Raw genomic sequence first — 21,014 nt, 5'->3', positions numbered from 1 at the left:
AAGAGCAACAGTGAAAAAAAATCATGGAATGGTTTGGGTTGGAAGGAAATTCAATGATTATCTAGTTCCAATGAATTACATATTACTGTACCACTTTACTTAATTCATCAAATGCTTATACACAGACTGAAAATAACCTTACTCTTGTATGGCAGTAACTTCATTTGTTTTGAAGTAAATCCCCAAAATACACATCTTCCATTTGATAATCACTCAGAGCTGTAAACTGATACTACTAGCTGGACGAATCATCAAGGAAAAGCACATTAGCCAAAGCAAATCAAAGGAACACTGTTCCTAGAGGAAATTACATTAGAACAGAATAAAAACAAAGTCATAAGTACAAGAGAAAAAGCAGTCTTGTGGTATTTGTTTTGCCAAGTTCTAAATAGCAGGTGGTCTAGAGCAAAGCTTAACAAAGGATTTCAGAGGATACTGTCAGTTTAGGAAGTCCGATGTCCAAGAATAAATAACACAGCCAGTTCTCTTACTGATATCCCTGAAAGAGAACAGGAAACCAAACAACTGTTTGGTGTTAGCATCCTTTAAAGATGTGATGGCCTGAGGATAAATGATCGGTGACATGCTGGTGCAGACTTCTCAGCTATGTAACTACCTACCATGGGGCATTCAAACAATACCTAGAGTTTTACCAGTCACATCTCAAACACATCTGTTTTCTCTCTCCTGTTATTGTATTTTTTCCACAGAAAAACAGCCCATAGATTACAGTCAATAAATGAAGACAGAGAGGAGAAGCTATCTACCTTTGCACAGAATTAGTTGTCAGTCACCTGAAAAAAAAAAAAACCCAAACCTCATCTTACTCCCATTTTTCCTATTAGTTTAGTATGAAATTGCTACAATTAAAAGGCTATCAACCCTGCTCATGGTGGCATTGGCAGGCTAGGCTGTGTTCTCACACCTCCAGCAGTTAACCACAGGCAGCCAGGGCTCAGACCCACCACTCCTCCCCAGCACGCTGCTGTCAGCAGTCAGAGTGTTCAAGCAGCCTTCATTTTCCATCAGTTCTGCTTGGTGAATGGTAACATCCAGCAAACATGCTGGAGAGAGATCAGGAGTATTCACAGCCTCTGCAGGAGTCTCCTGTGTTTGCCAGAGTCCTTAACTGATCTCTGAAAAATGGCAATTTGGGTACTAAAACAAAATAAAACAAAATAATTTGAGTAAAACCAGCTTCATCTGGTAAACACAAACATGGCATTTAGACTTAAAATTTTGGACACAGGCTAGAAGAAATTATCCCACACCATGGGGGAAAGGGAAAAAAAATGGAAAGGAAAAAGCAGCTCAACTGGAGACTTGAGTCTTTCATTATCTAAAGTTACAAGACTTCTTGAATCTTAAATAATAATAGTAGAACAGGATTTACTTTGGGCAGAGTTTACATGATTCACAAGAAACCCAACCCTGCATTTCTTCAGCCACAGAAAACAAACAAGGGAGTAACCTGAAGGAGGGGTCTGCAGGGTGGGAATAATAAACCCATCTAAGCCCAGATGTGGAGAGCAAATCTGTGTATCAATAGGCATGGTGTGACTGCATAAAGGATAGTAAGCCAATAGAGAAGGCACATTTTACTGGCTGACCAGCTAAAGGGGTCTAAAACACAGAAGGAACCTCAAGGGCTTCTCAGCCACCCCTTTGCTTAGGTGGTTGCTGTCAACAGTGCTTCTGTCATATTTTGGAAACTGCCAGGCTTAAACACAAGTTTGAGTCATTCAGAGCCCAGAGCTGCTGCAACTCTGAGACCTGGTGGTAACACACGCAGCTCTTCAGAGTAGCTTAACATGCTGTGAAATACACGTGGCAAGATTTTCACCACTACAACCAGCTAATTGGGACAGAGACCTTGCAGATGTTTTTAACTGAGGAAGAACACTTAGGGATCCAACACGATGTACACGTGTGCTATCCCTACATCTGTGGCAAATGACAAAAGTTTTTCTAGCAAAAAAGAAGTCTGTAGACCTTACAATTGCAAGGGAAAACGTTCCTCAGTTCCAGCAGATGCAGTGCTAGTTCCCTGGCATCACAAAGAAGCTGTTCAAGTGTATCTGCACTGGTAGTGTGTGCAGCATCAGGGAGAAAACATGGCTAGTTACTTTCATGCCATGGACAGCAGCAGACATGCAGCATTTTTTACTTGATTCCTGGGAAGGACAGAGATAGTGTAGAAGCAGCAGGCTTTTAGGTCCTCAGAAGGCTCAATGACTAGGGGGAATCTATGGAACAAAACCTCATTGGCAGGGTAACACAGCTTAAATTTTGTGTTACAGGCAGTATTTATGAATATCCTCTTAAAAAGCCTTGTAGTGAAGCAGAATTTGTGCCACAGATAGCTGCTAGCTTTCCCTCCCTTCCTTTTATACAAGCCCTCTCCTAACTCCTGACAATTTTTCTACTCATGGAGAAATGGACTAGGTTTTTGGAGCAAGAGGAGAGCTGAGGCAGTGGGAAGAAACCATCTAAACACAGTATTTGGTTTGGCTTCTCTTTTAGAAAGGCAGCTCTTACAAAATTAAAATTCCATCTCTACAGCTGAATATCTGACACACAAAATTGACCTCACCCCACCCCCAGCAGAACAAACAAACAAAAAATTCCCCCAAACCCAAAGGGATTTTCCCCACTTCCAGCCCGGGCTCAGAGCCACAAGCAGTGGAGTAATCCTTGAAGTTACCAGCTTCAAGTGTATGAAAGACCAGCATCTAGACATCAGGTCAGGTACATAGCACCCACATTAGGAGTCTTGCTGGAAAGTCAGCAGATACTCTTTTCAGCTTTTCTTTTTTTTTGAAGAAAAAAAAGTTGAGACTAGAGAGCAAAAGCAGTCATTTTTTATTATTATTATTACCTACAGATACTCAGGCAAGACAAAAGTCAGGTCATAAGGCATCCTGCCTGCAGAACCTCTATTACAACAATGCAAGGTGTCACCCTACTTTAGGGTGACTCCACCAAACAGAAAAACCTGAAAAGTAGTCACACTCAAAAGCCACAACTCCAAAGCTTAGGCTAAATTGATGGAGTTTAAATGGCCAAACTGCTCAAGTACAAGGAGTTTTTCTTAGATTTACTAATTCTTACAAATCCAAAGGTCTATAGCCCAATACAAAAACCCCACAAGCCCAATTTAATGTAGATGTAGCATAAAAATAAAAATCCTTCACACTAGTCTGTTATAGAAAGTAGGTTTTAATCAGCGTCAGTAACTCTGCCTTCGTAATGGAAATCACATGAGAAGCAGAATGCAGAACTGTATTTTCATCCAGCCAGGTGGTATTTAACAGGGGAAGAGCAGCTTTGCCAGAAAGTGACAGAGAGCAGGATTTCTACCTGTAGAAAGAGCTGGTATTGGATGATCTGAGGAGCTCCCATTCTCCCAGGGGAAAGAAGTTCACATATTAAATGCATCAACTACAAAGCAGACTAGCAAAGAGGTTTTAATCCATAATGCCAACCTAAGAATGAGTTAATCCTTGGCTTTGTGTGTGCTATTTAATGCAAGCTGGACTGCTAGCACACCAGCTGATGGGGCCTTTATTCTTAACTTTCAAGTCAAGTAAAAAATACCATTGAAAGCAAAAAAGGAAAAAACCCAACAAAACAACTTAAGAGACTGAAGTTTTCAGAGCCAACTATCTGAAGTTATCACTAGCAGTCCTAAGAGTTTAGGATCCTGTTAATGATTCGTTTCAGAGCACAGCCCCAAGGACAGTTGGCCCTAGAACACAAAACTGGAAGTACTCATGGAAGAGAAATCAAGTGGCATATGGCAAGAAAGGAAGAGATTATTTAGGTCAGCCTTTCTGAGGAAACACTGAACACTGAAGGACAACATTTCCAGAAAAGTTAAGCAACCTCCTAGGTGCTTCAGCAGTTCCAACACTGGAAACATGAGATGAAAACATGAGATGGTGTGGGAAATTCTGGGAAAACACACGCTTATAATTGATTTATATGAAATTATTAATAAAAATGTAAAATTCAATTCCTTCAAAGTTTCCTTTGCCTCCTCTTTTTCTACGCAGAGAAGAGAGTAACAGTTTGAATCCACATCTTGCAAAGGTTCAACGTAGCACAGAGTTTATCCCAGCAGAGAGACAATCCAGAGAGCATATGCTATTAACCAAATAAATATTTATAGCTTGCACTTTTACAAGACTCAAAACTCCACTACTCTTCTTGTCACCATAGCAATTCAGAGGGAGCTTCTGAAAATGGGGGATGGGGTTTTAAACTAGTCAGGCTCTCACAAAAAAAAGCCTATTTTCCAGCCCTCCCAGTCCTGTTACACGCTGGTCTCCACGGAAACTCTGCAGCGGCTCAAAACCAGCTCTTAAATCCAGCACAAACCTATAGCTGCCTCGGCTGCTGCTTACTTTAAGACACATCGGGATGCTGACAGCTTGTGTCTCATCACGTTTTGGAAGACCCTGAGAACAGGCTACAGGAGTAGAAGCCCCTTGCCACTGCTCTCCTGCCCACCCCGTCTCATGTGCTACAGGAGCGGTCTGAAGACACAGATTTCCAGCTGCATCACCAGGTGTAACAGTGCAGCAAAACACCAGCCTGTGCCAAAACCCAAAGAAGTTTTGTTGTAGAATGAATGATAATTAAAACAAAGCCACACACCCAGTGCAAACTGGTGTGTTCCTCTGAAGTCAACAGACTAGCCTGATTTACATCAGCCATAAAATCAGTCCTGAAACATGAGATTTGGGAAATTAGAAGAGACAAAATCTCCCCTTCACCCCCCCCGCAGATCCACACAAACATTCTGGCCCACCTTGAGGTAAACAGATCTCTGAAACCTCCCAACACACTTAAGTGACTTCTGCTGTAATTGCTAAGCATTGTGAAGATGACAAGCACTTTCAAGAAGTCACATAATTTATATACTTACAAATGCACACATTATTTATCTAAAAAGCCAAAAAATGGAAGTTCATTTTTTTACTTTCCAATTGTGCCAACCAGCATTAGTTACAATTCAGGTAGGATTCCTTTCCAGATGCTTAGTAAGAACATCAAAATCACAGAATGACTAGGTTGGAAAAGACCTTTGAGATCAAATCTGACCATACCTGTCTGCCACTAAACCAAACCATATCCCTGAGCACCTCATCTACTCATCTTTTAAATACATCCAGGGATGCTGGATGTATTTAAAACATGACCAGCTATGCTGAAAATTAGACATTTGGGCAAAGTGTAATAATCAAAACCAAGTCAGCATTGTCACTTTCTTTCCTATGCTGAAGGGGTCAACTCATCTGAAATACATGAATTAAAAAATGAATTGTTCTCTCTGAAGTAAATATTGACCTACCTATGAAATATACTTCCATAGTAATATGCAACGCATGCAAGACTAACTAGGGTGAGCTTTTAAAAAGGGCTTTACACAGGCTTTTTCCCATTCAATTTTTGCTGACTTCAGAACATCCCATGACTTCATTCCAGCTACTGTAGCTATTGAGAAAGAAAAAAGTCAGAGTCTCTCAAAAAAACAGTAGGATGTTCTTTAAACACAAATACTCAGCAAGAGTATTGTGCAACGCTTCGTAATTTGGCATTTCTGAGGGGATGTTTCCAATAATCAGAGGTGGTGGCAGAGTTTTCACTTGAATGCATTTCACTCACCACGAATTTTGGGTCTGCATCCTATTAGCAATAAACAGCACTGAACTAGCTGTCTAACTTTTTTCCTCCAAACTACAGATCAGATTCTTTGTGCTGGGAACACGATGATTACTTCTCCCCTGAACAACAGAATTTGGTGAACCCTTCCTAATAATACAAATGCAATTGCTAAATTAGCTCATCCCATTTTCATTCACACGTGTTCTCTTACACTGCCAAGTTTGCTTAATTGTCTCTTCCTGCCAAAAGCAGCAAACAGTCATGTTTGATGACTGTTACTGTCACAGTCAGCACTGTAGTTTATAGTACGAATGCAAATCTTTAGCCTTAATTCTACAGTCCTCTAACAGATAATTTAGTTCTTTAAAATCAAATTGTGTAGAAGCACCTTCCAGCATATCTGAACAAGACTGGCAGCACTCCTTCAATTCCAATTAAGGCTGATATGTATCAAGAGAAGCCAGAACAAACAGAAGATGTTTTGCACACTTAAAGGAGAACAGTGATTAGAAGAAATCCTCCGGAAGGTAGAGCTATGAACAATAGGTCACCGTATAATAGCTGCCAAGTTTTCCTTAAAGGGAATGGGGGGGGCAGGGGGTGACCCAAAAAAATACAAACACAAAGACAAACCAACCAACAAACCCCTCAGTCTTCAACAGGTTAAAAGCTACACAAGCAAAACAACATATGGGTATTCAGATTAGAAAACATTAGAACAACAACACTGGAAAGTTAGACAGGAAACAGGAATAAACATCATGGAGTTACTCTGTACTTTGTTTATTCATTTTTAAATCAAACATAAATGTTAACTGGATGCTCACAGCTTTTCAACAGAAGAGATGTGTTAGAAGCCACACCCTTGAGAATATTTGGGTAAGGTTCTCTAATGAAACACTCTCCTGATGCAAAGCAGCAAAGCTCAGTACGAAGTAAGATTCACAATTCACTGTTTTGCTGCTTCAGGATTTTATGATCCTGTCAGCAGATACTTACAACTAAAGTACCAGCTGTTTCACTCCTACAAAAATGAAACAAAAAAAGATACAGGCAATTCTGTAATGCTGTAAAACTAGAACAAACAAAAAAATAATCAGAATAATTTTTATGGAAGAAAAGTATTTTTTCATAATTAGTCAATTTAGTCATGGTTCAGAGACAGAAACAGTACCAAAACCATGTAGAGCTGGGAATTTTTAGCTAATATATATTTTTTAAAGCCATTAATTATTTTTTTGTTTTTAAAAAATAAGCCCTATTTGGTTAAGGATTCAGCCCCCTAAGCCACTACCTTCTCAAGCTCAACTGAGTGCTTAAAAGTTTGGTGTTTAAAGTGGCTATACCTAGAATACTTTACAGCACACATAAGATATCATAAAAAAGTTCCCTTTATAGAATATTTGTTACAGTTGATAGATCCACATATTTCATCAAAACATGACTCCCAGATATGCATGTACACTGCTTTAAACTACTCTTCTGCCATCTGCTTTGCCTGCTTCTGCCCATATTCCTTTTATAACCAACCAACTGCTCATGAGATATTGATACTCTAGAAACTTGAGAGACACTGTCACTTAAACTGACTTTTTCTTTAGAAATAAGACTAAATAATACCACTTTGAAGGTGTTTGTGCTCCTGCAGTTCAGGTCAACTAAATTCAGTTTAAGGCTCTCTTTGAGGTATATGACTAAAGAACAGGACTATGCTGACACACAGATTATACAGACAGACACACATAAGCACTGTGATCACATGGAAACCAAACACAAAATAAGCTCTTCAGAGTTCAGCTCTAATTTCACAGAACAATGTATTTTAGGAGGAGGATGATCTGGGCACATTTACGTATTTATTCCACTGTTGCTGCAGGGCTGAGCATCTTGCAAGGAGCCTGGACAGTACAGTGCTAGCATCAGCAGAGCTATGCGTGGTCAAGTCATCAAGAAAAGGAACAAGATGGTTTGTTGAATAATAGATTGCTACCAGCATTTCTCTTCTAGAGGAGCTCATCAACAACTAAGTAAAAGTTCAACAGTTCTGCTGAAAGTGCCTTTGTAGAAAAAGTTCAAGCTTTTATGGTTTATGTTTACAAGTGCCAGGTATTGTTTTAGGGAAGATAAGGAACAGGTTCCTTCTCCTTAAAAAAAAAAAAAGAAATCAATTGCTTCTTCACAGGAAGGAGTATCCACTTGAGAGCTTACAGATATGCAACTCTAAGTAGAAAATACATGTATACTTGGCTATAAACAGTCTGATTTCTTAACTAAGACCCTTGACACATTTAGCCATAGGAGCTTCCTTGGATACTACCTGTCCACCCAGCAAACACTTCCCATGCCAAGGCAGAGGCAGTTAAAGACCATGGGCTGTCTACCCTTCAGTCACCACAATTAGTATCTAAAATAACCAGGTTTCATACCACATTTTTATATACAAGATTTTAGCAGGGCTCCATAAAGTTATACAGGATGTACATTGAAGATTGCAGCCTTAACAGCAAGATGATGGAGTAATTTATCTAGTTTCCCAATTATTAGTCCCACCCCAAGACTGAAGGTGTTTCAGCTACAAACATACCTATATTGGACATACTATTTTAAATAGTAGGCCTGTAAACATGGTCATTAGGATGCCAGTCAAATTCTTTATGTACATATCAGGCACATAAGTTAAGCTGTTACTTCAATTGATATTCTCTCTAGTTATGATTTGTCCCTTTCCTCCTCTTTGTGGTCATGCAATGTGAGCCATTTCAGCTTCAAAAGGACACATTCCTCCTTATGTCATTGTGGTATTTTATTAATTATTTGTAACATCTAATTTCTGCTGGAATCCATAGGTATGGCATCACTTCAGTAACCAACAGCACTCTGTTCTTTGCCCATCCTGTTCTACATCCAAGCTGCTCTTTTGCTTTGGGGGTAGGGGGAGCATACACCAATGTGTATAATCCATTGTTAAAGATGCCAACAAGATCCAAGTTCAACATTGTATGTCTCCCTGCAAAATTCGATGAAGTTAAGCCAGTTGTGTTCTGATTTATCAAATGCTAGGGTAATCTACTGACTTATTTCCAGCTTTCCAAACTGAAGTGTAAAACAATCTTCTGGGTTTAATAAGTTTTGTTATATGCATATTTTATTATCTTAGATTCTATTATTTTACTAGAAGGCTTAAAGTTTTATGACATTTTCATTAAGTTTTCTGTAACTTTTTGTCGGACACAAACTAGTTTAAAAAGATAGGAATAAAACATCCAGGGAGGTGATTGCCCTGCTCTACACTGTGCTGGTGCAGCCTCAAGCACTGTGTGCAGTTCTGGGCACCACAGTACAGGAGTGACAAAAATATTGGAGAGTGTTCAGAGGAGGGCAGCAAGGATGGTGAAGGGTCTGGAGGGGAAATCTTACAAGGAGAGGCTGAAGTCCTTTCATTTGTACAGCTTGGAGAAGAGGAAGGCACAGGGAAGCTTCATTGTGGTCTATGGCTTCCTGATGAGGGGGAGTGAAGAGGAAGGTGCTTATCTCCTCTTTGGTGACCAGCGATAGAAGCCAAGGGAACAGCATGAAGCTGAGACAAGGGAGGTTTAGGCTGGATGTCAGGAAGAGGTTCTTAACTGAGAAGGTGGTCAGGCACTGGAACAGGCTCCCCAGGGAAGCGTCACAGCACTGAACTTGGCTGAGTTCAAGAAGCGCCTGGACAATACACTCAGTCACGTGTTCTGACTTGTGTGGAACCAGGAGTTGGACTTGATGATGCTTATGGGTCTCTTCCAACTCAGGGTATTCTGTGATTCTGTGAAAAAATTCTGTGCAGCTTTGATGTTCTGTAGAAGATGGAAGTTAAAAGAAGTTTGCTTTAACTCAAAAAATATGTTCTGTACCTGAAAGTCTGTACATATAAGAACTGGCCACCCCCTTCCTCTTTTCTGTTTACACAGTTTTCAAAAGCTTTGAATAAACTTCAAAAAGACCTATCACTTAATTCTTCTCTCACAAAAATCAGTGCATTCTCCCCATAGCTATTTAAGTTAGAAATCCACTGCACTCTTTGGCAAGTGGGTAAAACCTTTGTAGGACTGTTTTCTCTCCCTTCAACCCCCTAAAAAGGGGGGTTACGAATTTGAACACAGATGGAAAGAGAACAGCAACCGTGTGTTGATTGTAAGCCTCAAGAACTCAGCTAGAGATACAACTGGAACATGAATAAGAAATAGACTGTTCAGTGGCGGGGGAAAAGCAGACCTGAAAATTTTTCAGTTAGTCTCTCTACATATGGTGCTGATTCCCTGTTGATAAAAGTTTCCCCAGACAACCCTTATCCCCTAGAACATTATTTATTGAAAGGCTCCAAGTGCTATAAGTACCTTAACTTCTGGAAGTAGCCTGAGCCATTGTTTTAACAACACTTAAACTGGACATGTAGAAAGAAAGGAATCATGTTTACTTTACAAGCCTAATACATTGCAGAAGGCTTCTGTATCATTTGATTCAAACAGCACTAGTTGATGTTCAGGATGTAGGTCTTATTTGGGGGAGCGGGAAGAGCATGGAAGCGAGCAGCAATTGACTTACAAATGGAATTATTACACAAAGGGCTCTTAGACTGCATGGCAAGTAGCAAAATCACACACTGACACAGCCCAAAGGGTCACTTCTTGATGTCTAAGCATACTTCCCTATGGATGCATCTGCTTACTTCTCTCTAACTCCTCTGCCAAGAATTAACTTTGATGTTACCAGTGAAGCTGGACATCTGAATTTGTTTGCTTTACTGGTCACTCCAATGCTACAACAGCATCACTGCAAAAAAATTATGAGACCTTACTACTACCTTGCTGACCCAACACTCCCTTTTACATTTTCACAGGATCAGAATCACAGAATCACTTGGTTGGAAAAGATCTTTGAGATCAAGTCCAACCATTCCTGTCTTCTACTAAACCTTATCCCTGAGCACCTCATTTACCCGTATTTTAAATATATCCATAATCAGTGACTCAACCACCTCCCAGGGCAGCCTGTTCCAATGCCTGATAACCCCTTTGTTGAAGAATTTTTCCCAAATATCTAATTTGAACCTGCCCTGGCACAGCTTGAGGCCATTCCTTCTCATCTTGTCACTTGGACAAAGAGACCAACACCCATCTCTCTACAACCTCCTTTCAGGCAATTGTAGTCAGCGATAAGGTCCCCCCTCAGCCTCCTCTTCTCCAGGCTAAAACAGTCCCAGTTTCCTCAGCCTTCCTCACAAGGTTTGTCCTCCAGCCCCTTCACCAGCCTGGTTGCCCTTCTCCGGACACACACCAGAACTTCAGTGTCTTTCTTGTAGTGAGGGGCCCTAAACTGAACACAGTACTTGAGGTGCAGCCTCACCAATTACCTCCCCAGACCTGCTGGCCACACTGTTTCTGATACAAGCCAAGATGCCATTGGCCTTCTTGGCCGCCTGGTCACCCTGCTGCCTCATATTCAGCCTGCAGTCAACCAGCACTCCCAGGTCCTTCTCCAACAGGCAGCTTTCCAGCCAGTCTCCTCCAAGCCTGTAGCACTGCACGGGGTTGTTAAGTCCCATGTGCTGGACTCTGCACTTGGACTCATTAATACAGATGGTTTATTACTCTATTCCAACACCGAAATACTGCTTTTCCTTTGCAGAGCCTCTCAAATGATTATGACATTCTTGCATATTAGTGAATCACATTACACCAGGGAGGGCCATTACGCTGGTGAACAGAAGGCAACAGCAGCATTCAGTGCATGATACAAAGAGTACCCAAACACTCACTAAAAATAAGACATCGAGGTAAATTTTATCACATAAAAATATTTAATGACATTTAAATGAAAAGCTACTAAGTCTTCTAGGAGGATGAAAACCTTCTCTGCAAAGACTCTTCCAAGATCTAAGCATAACTACTCATGCTCTTTAGTTGTATTTTACAAGGACATAAGAAGAGAAAAAAGGGCAGGAGCAGGGAGTGAGGTGGAGACACATCTACCCTTTCCCCATCTTCCAAAGAGAACTCAGTGATACACATATTTGCTTTAAAGAAAAGCAGGAGAGACAAAGAAAAAAACCAACAAACCAACAACACATAACAAAAGAACTAAACCCAGCAACACTTAGATCTCAAACCAGCAGTATGTCCTCATAGGCAAGAAAGCCAATAGTACCCCAGGGTACATTAAGCAAAGCATAGCCAGCAGGTCGAGGGAGGTTATCCTCCCTTCCACTCTGCCCTGGTGAGGCCACATCTGGAGTGCTGTGTCCAGTTCTGGGCTCCCCAGTTCAAGAAAGGCAGGGAACTACTGAAGAGAGTCCACCAGAAGGGAGCTTCAAGGATGAGGGGATGACCCTCTCTCATGTATGATGAAAGGCTGAGAGAGCTGGGGCTGTTTAGTCTTGAGAAAACTGAGAGGGGATTTCATCAATACTTTTAAATATCTGAAGGACAGGTGTCTAGACAACGGGGGCAGATTCCTTTCAGCAGTGCCCAGTGACAGGACAAGGGGCAACTGGAACAATCTGGAGCACAGAAAGTTCCATCTCAAAATAAGGAAAAAGCTTCTTCACTGCGAGAATGACACAGCACTAGAAGAGGCTGCCCAGAGAGGTTGTGGATTCTTCTCTGGAGATACTCAAAACTCACCTGGACACAATCCTATGCATCCTACTGTAGGTGATCATGCTCTGGCAGATAGGTTGCACTAAATCATCTCCACTGGTCCCTTCCAACCCCTACTGTTCTGTCATTCTGTGTATTTTTGTTTCTGCACAGTGCTAAACAGACACCAGTTATGTCTCCCTTTGATATCCTACTATTTCAGTTTTACAGATAATCCTTCTCTAATGATTCGTATGGTCAGGAGCTGCAAACATCTTATACTGAACATAAACAGGTTAAGACACTAATTAGTTGTAATCTTCTAAGTCTCAAGCACCTTTCATATAGCATGAGTCACCCAAGTGCTTCATTCTCAGCAGGGCCTGGCTTTTCACCAGTGTGTATGTTTTCAGAGTGGTTGGGTTCTCAAGCAAGCTCAGGTCCCTAACACCAGCCAGTCAGACCCACAATAGTTCTGCAGCACAAGAACAGCAGCTCTGAACACCCCAGCCAACACCACTGAGCAAAACCTCAAACTGGAGCTGCAGGGGCTCCTAGCCAGCAGCCCTCCACAGCTCTTGGCACAGCAAAGCCCACATTTCTCATCCCCACCTGTGCCCTCTCAGTCTTTTCTGTATTTATGCAGGGAAGCAGCCTCCCACTTTGTTATGGGGGGAGCATTCAAGCTTCCCCCTCTTTGTTATTGGGGGGAGCAGTCAAGCAATCATGGGACAGATTGCTTGAATCCCAGTTTCAGAAGTGCATGCCACCACCAGTCTGAATGGTGTCAAAGCTGCATCAAAGTCCTGTGACACCCTCTGAAGTCCCAAGCAATCTGGCACAAGGGTGTGTGAAATGAGCCACAAACAAGAAGCCAGGAGTTAAAAAGATAATTTCTCACCCTTGAGGTTGGTTAGCTTAAAGACCACAGGAGAGGTAGAAAAAAAATCAGTTTAGGTAGCCCAATAGTCAAAGAATGAATATTTATTTAAGACCATTTTATAGCAACAGAAAGGATACTGGAACACAAGAACTAGCCATAACACATGCCTGAAGATACCTACACATTCTACTGATTTCATTCCAGATGATGCATTTTTACTTATTTTTGCCAGCACAGCTACTAGAAGACTTCAGCCATTAACTACAGCCTCCTGGAGGTAAGTACTGTCTATACATTCAAGTGGTAAAGTGCTCTCTAACTCAGTATGTATTCAAACTGCATATCATTCCCTCATAAGTATGCCAAGCACAAACACTCTCCATCTCTCACCCATCTCTAGCCAAAAAAAACCCCACGTATCTCAGCCTGTGGGAAGTGCCTGGTATGAACTGGGAGAAAGTCTTGGGAGGGGAGATATAATACATAATTATTTTGGTTTCTTTATTATATTCATTTGAGCAAAAGTCACTCCTCAAGAATGCAATTCCACCATTACCTCCAAGTACCACACTAACAGTCTGTGAACAGTAAATATAGCCCCTATTGTTACTATTATCTGGTACCAAAACAACCCTATAATACATCACTTTCCATCCAAGTAATAATATGTTTAGTTTCCCTTTGAGCCTGATCCAGTGATTTGGAGGGACCTGAGAGCGTGTTCAACCCTTAAGAAGTTAATCCAAACAAAAGCTAAGTAAATATATCAGTTAAAACTTTGTACCTGCAGGGCCTGTTCTTCCCAGCTCAATTTGTACTTCTTTTAAACAGCCAGGATTAATTTGTAGCTATGGCAGTGCAAGCCTCATCTTCCCATCTTACTGAAAACTCCTACATTTTGAACTTGTAAAAAGTTCAAAAAAATTCAAAAAATGAGACATTCAAAAAGCCTCATTACCATTTTTAAAAATCCTGTTTTCCCCTGAAAATTGTCTTTGAGAGAAGCTAGATGCCTGCTTTACTGCTTTCTGGCTAGGAGGGGTTACAGAACTACAAGTCTTTCAACAACCGCGGCTGCGGCATTCGGAAGCGTTCAGAAGTGGCTGGTTTGCCCTTCCTCCTTCTCCAAAAGCTCCTTCACCTCCCAGTCTATGTTAGAAACCGACAAGCGAACAGGACCAGATGTTCAGCTGCCAAGCTCTCCTTCTGCCTGCTTTAAGGAATTTTATATAACCGCTTGAGTGCTCAATGATACACTGTGAGCACAGAGGTGACAGAATTCATTGGCGCCCTCCAGAAGAAAAAGTGGCTTTGGGAACACAGGTGAGGACAAGCTCTGGCAATGATCCAAATACTCCTCCAGCCTTATTTGCTGTCTCATTCTTTGAAATACATATTCATTTCCCTTAAAAAAAAACCCCAACACCCCCGTATTTAGATTAAGGAAACAAATCGTTTGTCTTGATTACAAGACACCATAATATTTGCTTTAAGCTTCCTGTGGCGGAATTGCAGCACAATCACATACAACACCTTGAGGAAGAGAGAAGAGGCTTTACTGCAGAAATGTTTTGTTCAAACTGATAGTTTTTTGAAAAGTATTTGGGATGGGAAAAGACATGCCAAAAAAGTAAAACTGCAACAAAGCTAGCTTAAAGAAATTGGGGGTGAGGAGGAGCAGAAATAAGAGGGGAGAGGGAGATAAGGAAGGTAAGCTATCAGAATGTAATTAATTACTGGTAAATGAATTGCCTTTTAGCTTCTATATAACATTTCCATGAGTTTTCAATAAAGTGATCACTCCACTGTAAATTAGCTACTAAACTAGAGAGTAAGAAATTCTGAACCATCTTTTTCCTCACAAATATGAAATAGTGCTGCAAAGCGAGAAAAAAGCCCAACCAGCAATAAGATAGTTCATCATATACATCCACTGGGACACTATTTTAAGCAATTTTTCTTGTTTGTTTGATAGAATTATGTAACTTCAAGGGAACCTTCATTTAGCCATTCCATATGGCCCTGGCAAATACTGCACAGTGACAAATGCCGATGTCTACCTGTCAACCGCTCTGATATACAAGGTTTTTTATTGCACTGTGGATGCTTCTGGCTGTGTGAATATTTCTCAGCAGTCTGCCTTTACAGAAGCGTTTACACTGGAGTCACCTCTAGCACTGGTAAGGGCGAGTACAACGCTAAGCCTTACTTTGAGAAGAGTATTCCTAAAAGGGACTGCCAGCTGCAAGGATCTAATGATAAAAAGACTGTCTTTGGAGATGCTCCAGCAGAAATAGGACATTTTGAGTGCTGATGGACTCTAAATAGATCATACCATATATAAACTTTAAAAATCCCAATTTTGGAACTAACTTACTAATTGTTCCTACCCCTCCAAAAGCACTAACAACCGAAACCTGCACCTCCCCCCAACAAGGGAAGCTTGCTTACTGCTACTGCAGAAGATTCACATGCACATCACTGAGCCTTCAGAGAAGAAATATCACTATTATTTACTCAGGTGAAGTTAGAAGAAAAATGGATTTTTTTTTTTTTGTATCAGTTGTACAAGAAGATTCTACCATACTCAAGAGAACCTCTCTTGTAACCACCAACATTTGAGAAAAAGGTAAAGTACTTGTGGCACCCTTTGAGGAAGGGTAAAAGCCTTCTCTGACATTTTTAGCTCACTTCTTGAAACAACCAACTGACACACATCCCCAGTAATGTTTGGGGTTAGTCAGCAGATGCAGACAAGTTTTGTAGCTCCAGGTCAAGAAAACACATGGGATCATCCTTCGTAAGTCAGTCAGCTAAGGAGGTGACTGAAGTCAAAGTTCAACTACTTGCAAGTTCTTACCTAATCATTTGTGATGTCATCAGCCAGTTTCTGCAGCAGAACCTGGCAGCTACCATGTTTTGGCCAAAATAGACTGCAGTAGGAAATATAGGTATAATACAGGAAGCAATCACAAAAATATCTTTGTGTAATTCAGTTAAATACCCAATGAGAAGACCTCATCCAGGCTCAATTAGATCTTCTAATCACCACAGTAGCTTTAACTCCTATTATTCATGCCAGATGCCCTATCATGTTCACAATTACCAGAAATACATGTCCTATGCCATGAACAGAGATTTGTTACAAAGTTAAAGCTGAGAAAAGAAGGATCTCAGGGCCAAGTGACAGCAAAACCAGGTCCTCCACTCATATACATCCAACAGAAACAAGAACGAAAGAAGAGGAATTGCAATTGTCTTGATGAGACATCTGCAGGTGCATTTCCCACCTCCTGTATGCAGTGAGGGAAGACATTCTCCCTTGTTTTTTCTCTTTTGCACATCCAGTAGCAGGCTGTAGGACCAGTAACCTGAACTAAGGATACCGCAGGGCCAGCCAGGACCAGCTCTCTCTGAAAGAGAGAGGAGAGAGACAAAGCCCTTCCCACAGAACAGCTTCTGGCTCAGGCCTCTTAGAAATACAGAGCCCCTTCCAAATAGCATGCCTACATTTTAAAGGAACTAGCATGACTTGTTCAAATGCGGCAGAGGCCGTGATTTTTGAGAGATATGCCAATAACTCACAGCCAAAGCTTCTTCTAAGGCCTGAGGATCTAACAGAGAAGGTGAAACTGTGAAGGCTGTAACACAAGAGAGAGGGGAACATATCTCACTCTCAAAGACAGGAAGGTTTTGTAATAAAAACCTCAAATTTTTTCATCCATTTTACAAGCATTCAGATACCTTGTGCAACATCACCACAGTCATAATCAAAAAGAGTTAGGCTGGATATTAGAAACAAGCTTTGCTTTTCTGTAGTTAATTTTGCTTGTATTTAAAAAAGCTTACTGCCATCTCACTGCCTGTGTTACAGTATCTATGGGTCTGGGCAGGTTTGTAGAAAACTAGCAGTCTAGTCTAGAAGAAATACTGCTTCTCAGCCAAAACTTCAAGAGAAGCCTTCTTTTGATGTCTCTTCCCCCCACTGCCTGTCCAAAACCATGTAGGCTGGTTTATAATGCTATGTTGTACAGATATAGCCAGAGACATATACGATCTTTCAGGTTTATTAAATTCCATCTTATCTGAATGTGGATTCTGATTTCTTAACTGGAGTAAGTCCCTACCAAGTGACTCCATCCAACAGAGGGCTGGTTCCAGAGAGAACCAGGGGGACAATATTCTCAACTGTGAGTGTATCAGGAAAGCACAGATTCAGGACTTTCACTGTCAATTCCTACAGCCAATGCAGTCACGTTTTAGATTTGTTGTTGGGGGCAGAGGGGAAGACACAAAAGGCTTTTTTGGTCTAGAGCCTCTGTAGCTGGCTGAAAAATTCCTGAGCACTAAGAAGCATTTACTTTAAAGCTAAAAATAAACAAACAAAATCTTGTCTTATTGCTCAATCAAACTACCCCAGTGAGCTCCATCAAATGTTTATGTAGGACTATCTATTGCCTCTGCATTGTCCTCATACAGACACATTGTATTGATTTGCTTACAGCTTCAGCAGCTTAATTTCTAATGTACAGTAATGAAAGAAAAAAAAATCACACCTAGAAGCATCATGAAAAGGCCAGTCCATCAGTACACACTATCTCCTCCAGAGTAGCCATAATGATTAACAAGCATTCCTGTATATTTTCTAACAGTCTCACAGGTCTTACTCTGTATCACCTTTTAAAACTTCCCAGATAACATCAGTTGCAGGAGCTCATGCTGTCAGAGAATATGACTGAAGACCTCCAACTCCCTTAACTAAAAGGTGAAATATAATATTAAACTCAGAGAAACCAGGTCATTAATACTTCTTAGAAGGTTCTCACTGAAAAGCCATCAAAACCTCATCTATCTCAGTGCTAATCCTGGCCGTGCTGATGTCCTGTGACCAACATAGACAGCTCTTGGTGGGTGACAGCCTGGCCATGAGCCAGCAGTGTGCCCAAGTGGCCAGGAGGGCCACTGGGATCCTGGGGTGCATCAAAAGAAGCATGACCAGCAGGTCAAAGGAGGTGATCCTTCACCTCTACTCTGCCCTGGTCAGGCCCCACCTGGAGTATCGTATCCAGTTCTGGGTTCCCTGGTACTGGGTTCCCTGGTACAAAAAAGACAGGGATCTCCTGGAGAAAGTCCATAGGAGGGCTAGGAAGATGACTAAAGGCCTGGAACATCTCCCCTATGAAGAAAGGCTGAAAGAACTGGGGATATTCAGCCTTGAGAAGACTGAGAGGGGATCTTATTAATGTTTATAAATATCCGAAGTGTGGGACACAGGGGAAAATGGCCAGCCTCTTTTCAGTGGTCTGTGGGGACAGGACAAAGGGCAATGGCCTCAAGTTGGAGCACAGGAGGTTCAGCACCAACATGCTGAAGAACTTTGTCACAGTGAGGGTGACAGAGCCCTGGGACAGGCTGCCCAGGGAACTGTGGAGTCTCCTTCTCTGGAGATATTCAAGACCCATCTGAATGCCAGCCTGTGCGATATGTCCTAAGGAACCTGCTTTGGCAGGGGGGTTGGACCCAATGATCTCCTGAGATCCCTTCCAACCCCTATGATTCTGTGATTCTTAATTTCTGCAGCTGAACTACCAAACAAGTTCTCTGTACCTGCTCCACAATATAACCTTAGGTATCAATCACTACTTTCTGTCCATTCCCCAGTATCTCCATGACACGTTGGGCCACAGCACCATATGAGAGACCATTCACCCTATGTGTCTGACTCAGATACCAGCATTACTCAATCTGTGACCATACTCCAGCCACAGGAGCAGCAGCAGCTGACTCCTGACTGCCTGGATTTCCTCCGGATCACACAAACAATAAGCATTTGCACTCCCACCTACGGTCGCCTTCTTCATGCGATGACTTCTTATCAGCACCTTGCTAGTAAACGTTCTCCCCACCTGCCATTTCTTGGTAATTGAGACAGGAAAAGGAAAAAAAAAAAAAAAGGCAAAAAAATGAAAGTCTGACAACAACATTGGACTGCTTCCAAACTACCCTGTATCATTTCCCCCCCTCAAAGGCAACACGGCCAACAGACACAACTACCCAGAAAGCTGAGCAGACTGAAGACACTGAAACCTATCACCAAAAAAGTCACAGCAGCCTCTTCTGCTCAGATATACCCATGCAACTTACAACAAATGAAGATGTCATGATGATTGACAACAAATGGAGATGATCAAATGTTTTTTACTATACGAAAGCCTATGTAGCTGGCCATCTAACAGCCCAAAATTTCCATAAAATCACACAGAACAAGGAGAGAGAAGAACAACTGCCACCAAATCAAAGAGCTAACAAAAACACATCAAGTCTCTCCTTGACAGGACTCGTTCCTCCTCTGCAAAAAAGGAGCTTCCATACACACAAGTTTCTGTTAGATGAGAAGTAAAGAAAGGTAAATTCCAAAACACACCCAGCATCAGTACCACAGGTGTCCCACATCCACAGTGGATGCAGAACCCATCCCAGGCTGGTGCCAGGTGGCCACTTCGATGTGCAGCCTCTTTCCCTAAAATACCAGCAAGGCACAAGAAACACACAACAGGAGGACGGTAAGACATGATCTGAGAGCGACAGCCACATCATAGGACTGGCACTGCTCACACTGTATATTAATTCACTGTTGCTTTGCAGGCATGTGTCCCCACAGTCTGTTTGGGGTTGTTTTGTTTTTTTTTTTTTCTTATTTCCACGTGCTTTCTGGATGGGGCAGCTTCTGACAGCTCATTTCAACGTTTCCCCCTCCCGCTCGTTTTTAACAGGTTAGACAATAGGACCGTAACAACACTGGGAGCCTAAGCCTGTTCCGGAGCTGCAGCATCCATCCAGCGCCGGAGACAGACCACACGCTCCCGTCACTTGCCCGTTCATCCCGCAAAGGCCGTCAGGAAAGCAAACTCCGCAGCCCGCATCCTAAAGTTTGCCTCGCCGCAGAAAGCCCCGGCCTTGCGCCTCAATCAGGCCCGGCTTAAACAGGTTACATCTGCGTGCGAGCAGGGGACACATGGAACCCATCAGCGCGCACTCCCCCGGCCGCGGAGAGGGACGCGCCCGCCCGCGCTTCCCCGCTGCCGGCGCCGCTCGGCTCCTCTCGCTCCGGGGGCGCGGGAGGAGAAACAACACCCCCGCCGCGGCTCTCTTCGCCCTGCCTGGCGGCTCCCCGGGCCGGGCAGCGCCGCCGCGGGGGTGGGCGCGGCTCTCGGTGGGCAGCGCGGCGGGGCAGGGCTTGGGGAAAGGGTCGGGCCAGGCAGGCGCCCCGCGGCCAAGCCTCCCCCCACCGCCCCGATACAGACACACACACGCTTGGCGGGGACACTGCTCTCCCATCGTGGCCGGGGAGCCCAGCGCCGTAGCGGGGCGAGGGAGCCCAGCGGCCGGGGCGCTGCCGGAGGAAGCGGTACGCGACAGCCCCCACGCCCGCTCCGCGGGGAAGGGACGCGGACCACTTACAGCTCAGGACCCCCAAGTAACCGAGGAACAGCAGGCGGAGGCTACGGCTCGCCATCTTCCCGGCAACAGCCGCTCCCCACCGGCGGCAGCGGTTAATAACCGCCGGGCGACGCCGACGGCGGCGGCTGGGCGAGAGGCGCGGCCGAGGGGGGCGGCCCGGCCCGGCCTCGGCCCGGCGGAACGGGGCGGTGCCTGGCGGGCCGGGGTCGCCGGGGGAGGCTGCCGTGAAGCAGGTGCGGTAGCTCGGGCGCAACGCCCGCGCCCGCTGGGCTCTGCCGCCGCCGCCCCAAAAGTTTTAACGTGTCCGAGGAGGCGCCTCCCCCCTACCCCCCCCCCGGCGCTCTGGCTCCGGGGCGCCGGGAGCCGCCGCCGCTACGGGGCCGCGC

General features: G+C 43.2%; 1 protein-coding gene across 1 annotated transcript in view; it reads right to left on the bottom strand.

Annotated features, from left to right (window-relative positions):
- The window catches only part of JAM2 (junctional adhesion molecule 2), a gene marked incomplete at both ends in the record, with an annotated part of 39,740 nt that extends 19,057 nt beyond the window's left edge, over nucleotides 1-20,683 (bottom strand). Inside the window, one exon of the mRNA XM_084265375.1 lies at nucleotides 20,629-20,683. Within this exon, the coding sequence (XP_084121501.1) occupies nucleotides 20,629-20,683 (55 nt within the window). The remainder of the gene's footprint in view (nucleotides 1-20,628) is intronic.
- Between the last annotated feature and the right edge of the window lie 331 nt (nucleotides 20,684-21,014).

This window comes from Gallinula chloropus, assembly GCF_964237585.1.
Source record: "Gallinula chloropus genome assembly, chromosome: 1".
Lineage (NCBI taxonomy): Eukaryota > Metazoa > Chordata > Aves > Gruiformes > Rallidae > Gallinula > Gallinula chloropus.
The sequence above is the reverse complement of the archived record's forward strand: the minus strand, read 5'-3'. Positions and strand labels throughout refer to the sequence as shown.